The 17,113-nt window shown below is 44.2% G+C and overlaps 1 protein-coding gene across 1 annotated transcript; it reads left to right on the forward strand.

Annotated features, from left to right (window-relative positions):
* The first annotated feature begins 678 nt into the window (after positions 1 to 678).
* Positions 679 to 16,276, forward strand: LOC137420899 (G-protein coupled receptor 26-like). The gene is made up of 3 exons (XM_068106379.2): positions 679 to 1,349; positions 14,861 to 14,974; positions 15,123 to 16,276. The coding sequence occupies exons 1-3, from the start codon at positions 679 to 681 to the stop codon at positions 15,352 to 15,354; spliced, it is 1,017 nt and encodes a 338-aa protein (XP_067962480.1). The 3' UTR covers positions 15,355 to 16,276.
* Positions 16,277 to 17,113: the final 837 nt, after the last annotated feature.

Raw genomic sequence — 17,113 nt, forward strand, 5'->3', positions numbered from 1 at the left:
GTTGCACGGACTCCAATTGTCTCGAGACGAAGAGTAAACAATCATGATCATAACAATCATCCTCGTGACAGCGGAGCGCTGAGCCGGTTATCAATTGTTATTGGAGAGGACCGGAGGAGGAGTGGAGGAGGACGGAGACGGTTTTGAGGAATTACTGAAAGAGCTTCGGAAGAAAATCCTCTTGAGCAAAATCCAATCATTCCCTCAAAGACGCTGCAGGAATCCTGAGTGATGTCACACATGACTCGCCAGCCATGTGCTTCCAATTGGCGCTATCTTTAGCCGAGGCATTTATGCATGTTTGGATGGAGAGAGGGGGGGGGGGGGGTTGAGGCAGACGAGAGAAAAATTAAATATATCACAGGAGTGATATGTCAACAGATTCTCCAGCAATCCTATATGATCGCACACCAGGCAGCATCGAGTGTCCTGATCAATGTCACGATGAACTCGTCCACAAACTCCACCGAAGAACATGAGCGCTTGAGGAGGAACGCAATGTTGTGCTGCGAGAGTCGATCGACGGCGAACATCGCGATCAACCCGTAACTGGGAAGACCTCGGCGACATCCTATCCTAATCCTCGGAATACTCGACACTGACACACGATGCGAGCGTGCGAGCGTAGATGAAGATAACGGAGTTTCGCTGAGGCGTCCAGAGGCACCTGCTGAAGCCATGGACATTGGGGACGTCCTCCTGTCGCTGTTCGCCGTCGTGGTGCTCACGGCTTCTTTCCTGTCCAACCTGATCGTCGTCGTCTGCTACTTGTACAGCTCAGAAATCCGAACACACGTGCCGAGCGTGTTCACCATCAATCTGACTCTCTGCAACCTGGTCATGACCCTCTTCAACATGCCCATCACCCTAGCGGGCATCATCGTGCCGGGAGAGTTCGTGCTCGGTGAGCGACTGTGCTTCGCGCACGGGTTCATGGAGACCTTCCTCATGTCCAACGTCATGCTCAGCATGGCCGCGCTGAGCCTCGACCGCTGGATCGCCGTGGTCTTCCCCTTGAGCTACAACACCAAAATGAGCTACAAGGACGCCACGGCCATCATGCTCTACAGCTGGCTCCACTCGCTCACTTTCCCCGTGGTGGCCGTCTGTCTCAAGTGGTTCGACTACAGTCCGGGTTACGCGTCGTGCACCCTGCTGTCGCACATCGAGCACGACCACACGCGCTTCTCCGTGCTCACGGTGGTGTTCCACGCCACCACCTTCCTGCTGTCGCTCATCGTCCTCTGCCTCACGTACATGAAAGTTCTCAAAGTTGCCCGCTTCCACTGCAAGAGGATCGACATCATCACCATGCAGACGCTAGTCCTGCTGGTCGACATACACCCAAGGTGAGACGAGGCACCTTGAGCAATAGCACCTCGAACGTCAAAACTTTATTACACTATTATAGATTATTGGTGAATATTAGGGCTTCATGGCTTATGCCCACAAGATCACATCCGATTAATCAGCATTATATAAACTTTATTACACTATTACAGATTATTGGTGAATATTAGGCCCTCATGGCTTATGCCCACAAGATCACATCCGATTATCAGCATTATATAAACTTTATTACACTATTACAGATTATTGGTGCATATTAGGCCCTCATGGCTTATGCCCACAAGATCACATCCGATAATCACCATTATAAAAACTTTAATACACTATTACAGATTATTGGTGAATATTAGGACTTCATGGCTTATGCCCACAAGATCACATCCGATTATCAGCATTATATAAACTTTCTTACACTATTATAGATTATTGGTGAATATTAGGTCTTCATGGTGGATATCAGGTGTTGGGCTGGTGTTGGCTTAGTGGTTAGGGTGCCGGCTTAGGATCCTAGGATCCTGGGTTCAGTAATACCGGTCGATCGCTGAATTAACGCCAGGGGGGTTGACTCAGCCTGTCATCCTTCTGAGGTCGGCTAATTGAGTACCAGTTCACTGGTAATTCCCTGTTTGTCGTTAAAAAAAGGCGGCAAAAAGGGTTGGCGTCAGGAAGGGCACCCGGCCGTAAAACATTGCTTCAAAAAGGGGGACCAAAAAAAACAACAACCATGGTTCCCGAAAAAGGCCAACCCCCGCTTGCGGGGAAAAATGGCCTCTAAAGGTGGTTATTATTATATATTTTTTTATATTAGGTCTTCATGGCTTATGCCCACAATATCACATTCGATTATCAGCATTATATAAACTTTATTACACTATCACAGATTTTTGGTGAGTATTAGGTCTTCATGGAGAAGAGTAGAAGAGGAGACGAGGAGAAGTACATGGAGAAGAGGAAGAAGTTGTTTCTTGGGTTTGTTGATCTGGAGAAAACATTCGATATAGTCAGGTTCACTATGTCAATAAATTATATTTCGTTCAAAATCATGGTAGATTAGAAAACCTATACATTTTTGGAAAGGTTATAGCATAAGGAAACTAAAAATCAATGTTTACATTTGGAGAGATACCTGTATGGCGGCCATTTTGGATTTTCAAAATGGCCACTGTAAAATACATATTTTGTTCTATTTCTGCCTCTAATTACCCTAAAAACTTTTTAAAATATACTAAACCTATATTTTCAGGGACAAAAAGAAAAAAAAAAGAAAAAGAAAAAATGAAAGTATCAAATTAGTGCTATGGGGAATGGTAAGACACGAATCAAAGGTTTTGAATTGCAAAATACTGTCTTTATATTCGCGATAAGTTGCATAATCAAATACATGTTATCATTTTGTACAGTCAGTTAATAACATCAAAATGTGTCACAATAATTCATATCACCAAACATACACAGGCAGTCAGCAAAATCATATATACACATGCAGTCAGTATAACTTCACATCTACACAGGCAGTCAATGACAAAATATACACAGGCAGTCAATGGCATCAAACATACACGATTACAGAATATGCCATTTAGAGTTCGTCATCACTGTCCTGTGTGTCGTATCCGACAATATAGTCCGCATCGTTTTCACAGTCTGTTCCACACAAGCAAAGGTCGGACAAATTGATTGGCAAATCGAATTGGTCGAATGGTCGATCGAATCGAATTCGATGAATCGAATCGAATCGAATCGATCGAAATGGTCGAATGGTCGATCGAAACGATTGGTCGAATGGTCGAATTGGTCGAATGGAATTGGTCGATTGGTCGAATTGGTCGAATCGAATTGGTCGGAATTGGCAAATGTAAACATTGATTTTCAGATTTTCCATGTAATAACGTTTCCAAAAATGTATAGGTTTGCTAATCTACCATGATTTTGAACGAAAAAACATAGTGAACCTGACTAATAGGGTTCCACACGAAGTACTGACATGGGCATTGAGGAAGTTCGAAGTTGAGGAATGGTTGATCAGAGTGGTGATGGCAATGTACAAAAGAGCGCGCACAGCTGTAAGGACGCAGGACGGGAACAGTGGTGAGTTTGTGGTGAAGGTGGGAGTGCATCAGGGGTCGGTACTAAGTCCACTACTATTTGTAGCTGTGATGGAGGTGTTGGCTCAGAACGTAAAGGAGGGTTTACCATGGGAGTTGTTGTATGCAGATGATCTGGTGTTGATTGCGGAAAGTATGGATGGACTGAAGGAAAAGATGAACAAGTGGAAGGAATGTATGGAGACAAAAGATCTGAATGTGAATATAGGAAAGACGAAGGTGATGGCAAGTGGTAAAGCATGTGGTGAGGTGGAAAGAACTGGGAAGTGGCCATGTGCTGTGTGCAGGAAGGGTGTCGGAGTGAAATCCATTCAATGTACAATGTGCGCTGAGTGGGTTCATCAAAAATGTAGTGGTCTGAGAGGGTCATTAACCAGTGTGGCAGCTACATTCAAATGTAAGGTGTGCACAGAGGGAGCTGCAGATGGAAGAAATGTTGAGTTGGATCTTGGAGACGGCGTGAAGTTGGAAGGTGTGAAAATATTTTGCTACCTCAGACACATGCTGAATGGAGAAGGTGGATCAGACTCGGCAACGGTTGCTAGAGTGAGATGTGCATGGAAGAAGTTTCGGGAACGGAGTGGCGTGCTGATGATGAGGGGAGTGTCGTTGAAGCTGAAGGGAAAGGTGTATGCTGCATGTGTGTGAAGTGTTATGATTTATGGGAGCGAGGCATGGGTCATGAATGAAGAGCAGGAACGAAGGCTGGAAAGGGTGGAAATGCGAATGGTTCGATTGATGTGCGGAGTATCGTTGAGAGAGAGGAAGACAAATGATGAATTGCGAAAGATGATGGGAATAGAGCCTGTGATTGATGCTGTGAAGAGGAACAGGTTGATATGGTTTGGTCATGTGTTGAGGAAGGATGAAAGTGACTGGTTGAGAAGAGTGATGGAAATGAATGTAGAAGTAAGTAGAAGACGGGGAAGACCGAGAAAGACTTGGCTTAAGATGGTGGAAGAAGAAATGCGGGCAAGGGGGTTAACAAGGAGAGATACAGAAAATAGGGCAAAATGGAGAAGATTGTCATGGGGACCGCAAGGCTAACCCCCGCTCTAGCAGGGAAAATGGCCCTAAAATGCATGTTGTTTGTTGTTGTATTAGGTCTTCATGGCGTATGCCCACAATATCACATCCGATCATTAGCATTATATGAACTTTATTACACGATTACAGATTAATTGGTGAATATTAGATCCTCATGGCTTATGCCCACAAGATCACATTCGATTATCAGCATTATATAAACTTTATTAACCCATGCATTAAGCAATAAAAATTAAATAATTACTCCACCACATACAGTCTAATTATGGTTCATTAATATATTTTTGTCCAACAACGATGTCTTCATTACAAAAAAAAATTAACGTTTTGTTTTCTCAAATGATTTTGGACGAGGTGTGCAATTATCGGAATACTCAAAAGATTTTCCACCCATAGTTACCTCCTCAAGCGAAGGGAGACGTAAGTTATGTTTTCACCCATATTTGTCTGTTTGTGAGTAGATAGTTCAAAACATTGTGGACGGATTCGGACGAAACTTGGTGGACAGGTTGGGTAAGTGTCAAGGAAGAATTGATTCCATCTTGGGTGAAGATGCGGATATGGATCCAGACATGAGAATTTTAAAAAGTGATTATTCACCATTGAGTACAACAACAACAACAGGCATTTTAAGGACATTTTCCCTGCAAAAGCGGGGGTTAGCCTTGCGGTCCCCATGACAATCTTCTCCATTTTGCCCTATTTTCTGCATCTCTCCTTGTTAACCCCCTTGCCCGCATTTCTTCTTCGACCATCTTCAGCCAAGTCTTTCTCGGTCTTCCCCGTCCTCTACTTCCTTCTACATTCATTTCCATCACTCTTCTCAACCAGTCACTTTCATCCTTCCTCAACACATGACCAAACCATCTCAACCTGTTCCTCTTCACAGCATCAATCACAGGCTCTATTCCCATCATTTTTCGCAATTCATCATTTGTCTTCCTCTCTCTCAACGATACTCCACACATCCACCGAACCATTCGCATTTCCACCTTTTCCAGCCTTCGTTGCTGCTCTATGTTCATTACCCATGTCTCACTCCCATAAATCATAACACTTCTCACACATGCAGCATACACCTTTCCCTTCAGCTTCAACGACACTCCCCTCATCATCACCACGCCACTCAGTGCCCGAAACTTCTTCTATGCACATCTCACTCCAGCAACCGTTGCCGAGTCCGATCCACCTTCTCCATTCAGTATGTCTCCTCGGTAACAAAATGTTTTCACACCTTCCAGCTTCACGCCGTCCCCAAGATCCAACTCAACATTTCCTCCCTCTGCAGCTCCCATTGTGCATACCGTACACTTGAATGTAGCTGCCACACTGGTTAATGACCCTCTCAAACCACTACATTTTTGATGAACCCACTCAGCGCACATTGTACATTGAATGGAATTCACAATGACACCCTTCCTACACACAGCACAGGGCCACTTCCCAGTTCTTTCCACCTCACCACATGCTTTACCACTTGCCATCACCTTCGTTTTTCCGATATTCACCTTCAGACCATTTGCCTCCATACATTCATTCCACTTGTTCATCTTCTCCTTCAGTCCATCCATACTTTCTGCAATCAACACCAGATCATCTACATACAACAACTCCCACGGTAAACCCTCCTTTACCTTCCGAGCCAGCATCTCCATCACAGCTACAAATAGTAGTGGACTTAGTACCGACACCTGATGCACTCCCACCTTCACCTCAAACTCACCACTGTTCCCGTCCTTCATCCTTACAGCTGTGCATGCTCTTTTGTACATTGCCATCACTACTCTGATCAACCATTCCTCCACTCCTAACTTCCACAATGTCCATGTCAATACTTCACGTGGGACCCTATCGAATGCTTTCTCCAGATCAACAAACCCAAGAAACAACTTCTTCCTCTTCTCCATCTACTTCTCCTGCAACTGCCTCACAATAAAATGCGCGTCTATCAATCCTCTTCCTGGCATAAATCCAAACTGCATTTCGTCAATCTTCCCTTTCTTCCTTATCCTCCTCTCCAACACACTTTCCAATACCTTCCTTGCATGCTCCAATAACTTTATCGCTCGATACGAGCCACAGTCCAGAGGGTCACCTTTCCCCTTTTATAGAGGGACGAGGGTACTCAGTTCCCAAGCCACTGGAATGCGGCCTTCTTTCACCACCAGATTGCAGATCTCTGTCATTCTCTTCACACCCCAATTTACCGCTGCCTTCAACGTATCTCCCACAACTCCCGTCAGCCCTCCCGCTTTTCTACTCTTCATTGCTTTTATCGCTTCCTCAACTTCCTTCTCAGTTATCTTCTCTGCCGGTCCTAAAACTGGGTTACTCTCTATGTTGCCGTCGCATTCATTCTCTGCATTCAATAATATTTCCATATATCTCTTCCATTTTCCTTTAATTCCATCTGGGTCCACAACGATTTGTCCCACTTCATCCTTCAAGCAACTCATCCCCATCACATCACACCTCTCTTTCGCTATCTGCTTTGCAATCCTGAATACCGCTCTCTGCCCCTCTTCCAAATCCAAGCGTTCTCCAAACATTTTCCTACATGCCTCCTGCGCATTTGCTACCTCTTTCTTTTCAGCCTTCTTGGCTGCCTTATAACTTTCATGCTCTGCTTTTTCTGCCCCCGTACCCTTCGCCTTCTGCCACTCCTTGAACTTCTTCCTCTTCTCGTAAATCTTCTTTCCAACTTCATGATCCCACCACCATGTTTCGGAGTGCCTCGGTGGTCCTTTTGTCCATCCACACACCTCACTAACGGCTCCCAACAGACCATCTTTCATTGACATCCAACCACTTTCAAGCTCAACCACATCATCCTCTACCATACTCAGCCTCTCTTTTAATGCCTCCCTCACTGTCACCTCTTTCAACCTCCACACCTTCATTCTCGGTTGGTACTTCACCTGCCGAGCTCTCCTCGCACCTTTCACCCTTATGTCGAGACAAACAAGTGGTGCTGGGAAACAGCCTCCTCCCTCGGGATCACCTTTGTGTCCTGGAGGTGCCCCCTATCTCGCCTACGCACGAGCAGGTAGTCAATGGTTGTCGTCGACCCACCTGACATGTATGTAACAAGCTTATTATCCTCTTTCTGGAACTGAGTATTACAAATCAACAAATCAGCTCCATCAGCAAACTCCAAAATCCTTTCACCTTCTCCATTTCTCACACCATATCCGTAACCCCCATGAACTCCCTCAAAAACCGTCCATACTCATTCCCACATATCCATTTATGTCTGCTCCTACCACAGCAACTTCCTCATCTTTCACGTTTTCCATCAGCTTCTCTATCGCACACCAGAACTTGTCCTTCTCTTCATCGCTCCGACCAACCTGCGGAGCATATCCCGAGATGACGTTCACCAAGAGCTTTCCAATCATCATTTTCACCATCATCAACCTTTCACTCACTCTAGTCGTCACACTCACCACACTGTCTACAAACTCTTCAGAAAACAGGACACCAACACCATTCACGCCTTCTGAGCACACTTGCCACACAAACTTGTATTTCTGTCCCTGCTTACCCTTCACCATTCTCACACCACTTCCCTTCCATCTCGTCTCCTGCACACAACATATGTCCAGTCTTCTTCTGACCAATACCTCCACCACTTCTCCTGATCTCTCTCTCTCTGTCATTGTCCCTACATTCCATGTCCCAAACCTCAGAAACCGATCTCCACGTCGGGCATCAGACGTTTCGTCGTCATAAATGGAGTGATTTCCACTAGTTAGGGCATTTTATAATTTTTTTGAAAAATATGTGAAAAATTGCTTACCAATAGCGTTCTTCACCAATGTGTTCATGTAGGTGTCTACAAACACCTCTCAATTTATTCCTTCCCAAATCCTTGGGGAAAAGTCAAAATTCAAAATGGCGTCCAAAATGGAAAAATTGTCGATAAAGTCATAGTTTGGCGAGAAATTTAATACTTAATATGGGGAAGAAACCACAAAAATATTGTTCTAGGACAATTGTGAACTCTTGCTAAGCATATTTGTATTATTATCTTGCTTTATATCCAAGATGGTGGCCAAAATGATGTCCAAAATGGCCGCTAAAATGTGAAAATTGTGGATAAAGTCATAGCTTTATATAGAAATAGCAATGTATCTCAATTGAAACCTCGGTTAGTCAGTTCTCTAGTTCACCCTACTCATCCTAATCCCCAGCATATCCCACACTCCTCTCGTCATCTGGCTGGTTGATGTTCTGGCAAGAGTTACCATGACAGTTGCCGCAAGCAGAAATACACTTGACTCCTTGCTTTTTACACAGCCGCTGAGTGTGCTACATTCCCCCTCACAGTTGCAGCAGACAAACTTCAGAAGATAGTCCGGTGCGATAAGGTCTGTTGTAGGGACCGGCGCATAACCTTGGTCACCGAGTTTCCATCCATAGTCCAGGACATCCAATGATGGAGTTTGCAGCAGCAGCCAATCTCTAGTCTGGAGATAAGCCCGGAGAGAGTGCTGTGCTGCAGCTTCTGTTGTCGGGGGCAGTTTCTCAGGTTTGATGCTCCCAGCAGCGGCCCGCTTGCTGAAGATGTCAAATCTCAAGTCCCCCAAGTCTTTGGATGGGTTCCCGCGGAACATGAGCTTGAATAGTTCACAGCCGGCTTTGATGATGTCATCTTTCTTGGCTCGGATGTCCAGAAACACGTCCATGGCCCTCTCTGCTTTGTCAGTCTTGCAGAGCTTGGTTAGCAAAGTTGATTTGCTAAACCCAGAAATCGCGGACACTGTATCGCAGCCGGAGAAGCTGTGCAAGAAGATCAGATACTTCCGGTATCTCTCTGGGAGGGCCTCCCGGATCTTTCCGACATCGTAAGATGTGTCTTTGGCTGTTGTGAGGAAGATCGGGTGGTCTGCAGCATGATGAATCAGCAAAACCATGATGTCGGTGTCCTCAGCCCTCACCTCAACAGGGGACTCTCTTGCCTCATCTAGAGCTGCCCGGACGATAGAGGTGTCTGCATCATCGGGGCATTCCTGGACACTGATCCCATTTCTACCGAATGTCTCAGCAAGTAGCCGAATGAGCTGGGTCTTGTTGCTCTTGTTGTCGAGGAACTTTTCTCTTGGAACAAGGCTTTTGATGTCTGGGCGAATCAGAATGTCGCAGCATGCGTTCTTTGTTCGTCTCAGGTGATCATGGTCCTTGGTGGAGCTGCCGTATCCGTCAAAGACCACAGTGATCCTGAGGCAATGGCTCCCCATGGACTTCACAAACTGGAGGTAGCTCTCAGCGATGTCCTTCCAGGTGAGCTTAGCCTCCCATCTGATGTTGTGCAGGAGCCACCCACCATCAATCACCAGGCTCGTGCAGGGGTGTTGTTCAACGGGTTCCACAAATGCTTTCAGGACCCTTGCTAGGGCAGCCTTGTCTGGCTTTCGCAACTTCTGGTCTTTATCAAATAGAGACATCGGTGTTGGCGTCAACTCAAATCGCAGGGCTTGTTTGGTCTTGACTTCACGCTCGCTGATGATGATGAGGCGGTTGAAGAGCTTGAGTGAGTCAATAACCATCTTCTTCCCATTGACTTTGGGTCCACTTCTGAAGCACTCTAATGATTTGACCTTGTGCTTAGTTTCCATTGTATCCAAAAAAGTTTTTCCATCCATCTTGGCCTGCATGGCTCTGCCAACCTCCTCTGCCTGATCAGCATTTACTGGGTCCTCGGGAGTGCTACTGAACCCCGTGGAGAAGGATACCAGGGTCTTCGAGTCCCGTGTTGCATCGAAGGGGTTAACCTCCTCCAACCATCCAATAATGGCGTTGACAGCATCATCGTCTTTCTTCATCTGGGCTCTTGTGACGTCTGTGTGGACAGGTACTCCACGTGTGTTCATACCTCCTTCCAGCTCCTGGTGAATGAACGAGAAGTGGTTTAGCATCTGAACCCAAGACTTATAAGCAGATTCATTCTGGAAACGTCCTCTGTTTAGACCGCCTGAGGACTTGGCATCACACATGAGTGTGGTTTCTATCGTGATGTCGGTCCATGTGCCTGACCACTCATGGTCTGAGAACCTGACTGCATGGTTGCCATACACGGTGAATTTGGTTAAAGTTTCCTGAAACGCCGGACTGTCCTGTCGCTGCTGCATCAGCTGTACGTACAACCTTGCTCCCTTCGCATACTGATGGTGGCATCTTGGATATAAAGCAAGATAATAATACAAATATGCTTAGCAAGAGTTCACAATTGTCCTAGAACAATATTTTTGTGGTTTCTTCCCCATATTAAGTATTAAATTTCTGGCCAAACTATGACTTTATCCACAATTTTTCCATTTTGGACGCCATTTTGAATTTTGACTTTTCCCCAAGGATTTTGGAAGGAATAAATTGAGAGGTGTTTGTAGACACCTACATGAACACATTGGTGAAGAAAGCTATTGGTAAGCAATTTTTTCACAGATTTTTCAAAAAAATTATAAAATGCCCTAACTACACCCTTGCTTCGATCGGGTTCCCCACCTTGAGTTTTGACGAGAGGGAGTGGGGTCCCCCACGGGGTACTTCGGGTTGTACCCTGCCCATATGTAGTTGTAATTGTCATGGTTCTCTTTTTGAGGCAATGTTTTTATAGCCGGATGCCCTTCCTGACGCCAACCCTTTTAGTTGCCTCTTACGACATGCATTGATACGGTGTACCTATTCTAAACCGGGGTACACACTGGGTGATTATATTCACCATTGAGTGATGGGGCCAAAAACGATATGTCGTTTATTTTATATGTAGTATGATATTTTAAAAAATTGTGGACGGATTATGACAAAACTTAATGGATGAGTTGGGTAGGTGACAAGAACAACCCGATTCGATTTTGGTTCAGGTCCGAATCCAGATCCGTTCTATCATTGGGATACAAAACGTAAACTGGCGTAGGTATGCGCTCGACTGAGTGCCATTCTCGGTATCAATAGTTTTTATAGGATTTGTGGGTTCCCCCTCCCTCTTCCTATTAAATATCCTGGATATGCCTCGACTTATTTAAGAAGTTTAACTTTAGACAGTAACCCTCTTCTTCTTAAACTCCCCAAATCGAGGCTCTCTGCACACCTTTACTCATTTTGTTTGTCTGTTCTTCATCTGTGGAAACAACTTCCCCAGTCTGTTCAATCCCATTATTCCCTCCAGGAATTCAAGACAGCTATTGACCACTATGCCCAGGTCATCCACCATCCATACTCATGATGTCCTCGACCCCAAATGACCCCATTCACAAGGACGACCTATTTTCAGGTTATTGTACACCGTTCCTTTCCTATTCCATCGCCAACCGCGACATGACGTCATCGCCGGGCACCCAATGGGGCCCGACGATGACGCATGCTGAAAAGAAGAACTCAGTTTTCACTCTGGTTTCTTTCTTGTTTTCTTGTTTGTTACTTGGCAAAAAAAAATATTTTGACAGGTAGGTTGATCACTCCGGTTTGTGTGTGTGTTTGTCTGTCCGTTCACCTATACTTGCCTACAGTTCACAATATGAAACTGATCTTCACAAAACTTAACCAAACGGTATAGTTGGTGGTCCGACAGAATCCTATTTATTTTTGAGGTCAAAAGGTCAACATAGACCAAAGGTCAACCACCTTTTTCAAATTTCGAAAATCCTCAATTTTCATCCGATTGACTTGAAATTTGAATAGGATTTTCATATCAGCTTACTGAAACCAACCACTAACTTTTTTTTAGGTTATGGTAGGCCAAATGATCAACATGGCCAAAGGTCAACAACCCTTTCTAATTTCTAAAATCCTCAATTTTCATCAAATTGACTTGAACTTTGCATAGGATTTTCATATCAGCTAATTGAATCCAACCACCAATTATATATCAGGTCAACATAGGCCAAAAGGTCAACATAGGCCACATTCTGAAATTGTCAATTTTCACCCGATTAACTAAAAATTTGAAGACGATTTGCATATTTCACTGAATTCAACCACCAATTATTTTTGAGATCAAAAGGATGCTCTACTGAGTTCCATTCTGCTTTGTTCTCTTTTGCCAAGTGTCGACCTCTGAGTGATTTTTCATTCTGTCTGCCTGTTTGTTTGTTTGTCCGGGCGATATCAGAGCGGTCATTTGAGGTGGGAAGCTGAAGTTTCGGCACAATAGTGAGCACATGCTTTGGCAAAAATGTTTTTTTTTTGATTAAACAATTACTTGATTAATTACTTAATTATTATCGATTTATTAAGTTCTTATTTTTTTCCCTTTCTCATCTGGGCAATATCTCAGGCACCTTTTGAGTTAGGAAACTGATATTTGGACACGACAATGACCATGTGGTGTGGCTATAAATGATATTTTTGATTTATTGATTAATTAATTAATCAATTTATTATTTATTCTTTCGATTAATGACTTATTTAATTTTCAAAAAGTTACAGCTTCACATGAAACTCTGGTGGTTGAGATATGCTATTAGCAAATTGATTAAGTAATTATTTTATGATTGTTATTTATTGATTTTAATTATGCAATTAATCAATCAATTATTGTACACCTCTCCCCCCCCCCCCCCCCCAATAAAGTCTCTATGTGTTGCACGGCGGTATCATCGGTTGCCGTAGGTGCCCCGGCAATTCCGCGCTGGAGGATCTTATTTATTTATTTGGCATGGGGGCGGTGTACTTTGAATCTGTATGTACTTGTTGTGATCATTTTGCTGTTTTTATTTATTCGTTGTCGGTTCTTTTGTTCCTTTTCTGTTTCATCACCACTTTCCCCTCTTTTTGTCTTCTTCTTCTTCTTGCTTTGTTGCAGTTTGTGTGCAGCTTGTTCAACCCCATGTGTCCTGCTCCCCTCCCTTATATCTCACTCTCACCTCTACCCTACGGCTACTGATAGTGTTTCCCCCTTTCCATTTTGTGCAATTCCTTTCTGCTCTAGCTTTTCTATGAGCCTCAACCAAGTTTACCAAAATAAGTGCGATGGAACCTTTTGGGAAAAGCAAGCATCCTATTTTACTCTTGGTATGATAGAGGCAAACAAGCTATCTTTGGCCAATTTGGAGCTACACATAGTAAAGAGCAGCCAACTTTGAATCCAACAAGGAGCTGTTACTCTCGATCCCCTGCCTATTGGGTGGTATGAGGAATAGATCTGTGTAATATGAAAGAAAAATCTTGAACGATTTTTGAAATACCACGTTTTGAATTATGACGATGATAAGTTGTTGGTACATCTAAAAAGCTCTAGAAATCCAATCAACTGGTCTTTTTGGATCCTAGAGCAATACACCTGATATCACGTACACAAGCCAAGTTGCTGAGATTATTGCCATGGCAACATAGTTCAACTAATCACAGCCGTGATCTAATCAGGTTGAGATAATGTAATGAGCAATAGATATCTGCAATCTTCTCTGCAATAGATATCTGCAATGACACCAAGCCCATCAGGTCAGTGGATATATGCAATATGAAAGCTAAATTTTCAACGGTTTTTGAAATATCGCGTGCACAAAAGTACACGGACAGATGTCGGTAGGTCAGAAAGAGCTCATTTTTATTGTCGGAGGGGCGAGGGACAATAATGAGATACACGTAACCAAAGGTGGTTGGTGGTTTTGCATGCAGCCTTGGGCTGCTATGCTGCATCATTTATGGAAGCGCAGTTGTGGAACTGATGCAATGCCCCCTGTTACCAGTAACCTGGTACTCATTTTGCCAACCACAGAAGGATCTCAGGCTGGGTCAACCCACCTGGTGTTAATTCAACTGGCCGGCAGGGGCTGAAACTAAGGACCCGAAGATCTCAAGCCAGCCACCTTAGCCATTAAACTAACACCAGACTTACAAAGGTGGTAACTCATGCTTTATTGTGTCAAAAGGCATCCCAGCACTTCTAAAGAGGGCAGTGGTGACTATGCATACCTCTAATATTATTATGGTCTGGATTTGTAAACATTGACACGTCGAACAAACAATTCTCACTCATTTACTCTGCACGTGTTTCCTTATGGGGAATGCAAAAAGGAAACCTTCTGTAGTAAAACCCAAACTTATATAATGGTCGTCGACGATGAAACGGGACCAGGAGCTCATGGCATACAGGTGGTGGAAACAGGTAAGAGCGATGGCACAAGATGTTGATGGTACAACAGATTCCCAGATCAATGGAGAATCCAACTTATACTGGAGGAACTGCAGAGAATAATTACATATTGATACGAGATAACTAGTGCATTACCATGAGAGTCACAGCCAGAGGAACCGAGACTCGTTTTGGGGTTGGTCTGCAATGAACTGGGAAAGGTGGGAAAGGAAAGGTAATTGGTGTGGACATAATATAAGATTCGTGACCTTTTCTGTCCCAGCGTGAAACAGCGTTGTCTGGTCGAACAGAAGAAGCGCCGGCAACGAGCAACGCGAAAAGTGAGCACGTTTATCGGCACCTTCGTGCTGTGCTTCTCTCCATACGTCATCACCAGGTAATGGGTTCTTATTTCGCCTTTACTTAACTTGTTGAACTTCTTTTGCACAGCCTACACAATCGGTGCGTGTACACCTTACATACATGCTCAACAGATCTTGTTGATGCTCCAGTTTTTGTTTATCAATCGTTGACCCTCTTTACAGGTTGGTGGAATTGTTCCCATCCGTTAATCTGGATCATCACTGGATGCTCTTCTGCAAGTGTCTCGCTTACAGCAAGGCCGCGCTGGATCCCTTTGTTTACTCACTCCTGCGCCGACAATACAAAAGGGTTTGGGTGAAGCTTCTGGACAAGTTTCTACGAAGGGAACCCCACTCGGGACATACGAGCTCCCAAGAAACGGAAAATGACAGCACGTTTCAGAGGACTGCCTGAACCTGAGCTCAAACTTTGGAAAACATGTTCACGGTACTCCCGAGGCTGTTAATAGGTGTCTGCAGATGTATGCGTCTACATTTACTACAGTTACCATTGTTGCCTATTCTTTTCAAAGAACAAAACTTTCAAAGAACAAAAACCCTTCTCACTAACTTCGCGTTTCGTTCATTCCTGTCGGTTGTTTGCAAATACAAAAAAGTTTGCGTCAGGGGGATTGTGGGAGTGAAGAGAGTGGGTGGAAGGAGGATGGATGAACTGACAGAGGAGATTGGTGTGCAGATGAGCTTAACGGGAAGATTGGTTAAATGCAGGCTGAGATGGGCTGGACACTTGGTGTGGATGGGGAAGAAAGAATGGCAAAGAGAACGGATAGGTTGAGGTAACAAGGTAGGAGGAAAAGAGGGAGACCGTGGTCGAGATGGGAGGATTGTGTGAAGAGGGGTATAAGTTAGGTGGGGGTGGTTGGAGAGTGGAGAGAGTTGGCTGATGACAGAAGGAAGTGGAGGAGTATCATGGTCAGGGCAGGGCAGGAGTTTGGTGCCATGGGACCTCACCGCTTATAAAGGGAAGAGGAAGATAAGGAGGTGTGATTCGTTCTTTCAATGTGTACACAGTTTAACTACACCTTTTGTCGCACAATATGGTGTTCAGAAGTTGTTGGTACATCTACCAAGCTCTAGAAATCAAATGTACTGGTCATTTTGGATCCTCGAGCAATTTACCACACATGATGTTGTTTTAAATGAAAACCTCTCCTGTGAAGCTCACAGGTGCTTTCTCTATAAGGTCCTCATCGTTGTTTTGTTCGCACAAAAAGTTTCATCGTTTATCTTAGAGAGTTATTTTTTACACTTGGGTGTCACACGTTTTTGGCAATGTTTGTCTTGTATATTATACTCAGGTGATTAAAATTATTCTGAAAAAACAAAACATTGAATCGCTATAAAATGTAGAGGACAATTGAACGGTTTTTTTATGTGTGTTGTTATGTGTTCTAGAGTGGCGGACAGGATGCCCTAGACTTAGAGGTACGCACACTAACATCCAAGCTGTCTCGTCTGGTTTCAAAACTTGGCTCAGCTATTTCCGTGTTCCACAAGTAGGGCGATTCATCAATGTGTGTGCGGACCCTTGGATAGACGTTAAACTGGGCGTCCCGTCTGCTGGCATTAGATGGTGGATGTTAAAAGATCCAACGGTGTCAGCGTGAAGGGTCGCCAAGATATCGCCAGCACCCTAAACTGGTTCCAGGAAGACCATGGCCAGAACCAGGCAAGACACATCAGGATATTTGGGACACATGGCTGGCTACTCTATCTCTGTTACATTTGGACCAAATATGCCCATTTACGAAAGTGCATATGCAGACGTGACAGTACGTACATTAATGACAAATACACCATGAGGGTTACCACTCTGTCCCATGCACGTTTCAATATGCTCTGCCATTCTCTTCCCCTTCTCACTAAAAAGTCTCACATTTTACCACCCCTTCCTTCCCAACTCCAATTCCACCCCATCTTGAGCATACAGTGCCTTCAGAAAGTATTCACACCCTTGACTTTTTCACATTTTGTTGTGTTACAGCCTGAATTTAAAATGGATTCAATTCAGGTTTATTTTGTCACTGATCTACACATAATACCCCATTATGTCCAAGTGGATTTTTTTTTGAATTTTTCACAAAATAACTAAAAATGAAAAGCTGAAATGGCTTGAGTCAACAAGTATTCAACCCCTTTGCTCTGACACTCCA

This window comes from Myxine glutinosa, chromosome 2 (assembly GCF_964187855.1).
Source record: "Myxine glutinosa chromosome 2, kmMyxGlut1.1, whole genome shotgun sequence".
Classification (NCBI taxonomy): Eukaryota; Metazoa; Chordata; class Myxini; order Myxiniformes; family Myxinidae; genus Myxine; species Myxine glutinosa.

What these genes read in the sequence shown, in the direction of transcription:
- LOC137420899 (XM_068106379.2), top strand. Translation starts at nt 679, where the DNA reads ATGGACATTGGGGACGTCCTCCTGTCGCTGTTCGCCGTCGTGGTGCTC. An exon ending in CTGGTCGACATACACCCAAG is followed by an intron (nt 1,350 to 14,860) that starts GTGAGACGAGGC and finishes TTTCTGTCCCAG; the next exon opens with CGTGAAACAGCGTTGTCTGG. An exon ending in TCTCCATACGTCATCACCAG is followed by an intron (nt 14,975 to 15,122) that starts GTAATGGGTTCT and finishes CCCTCTTTACAG; the next exon opens with GTTGGTGGAATTGTTCCCAT.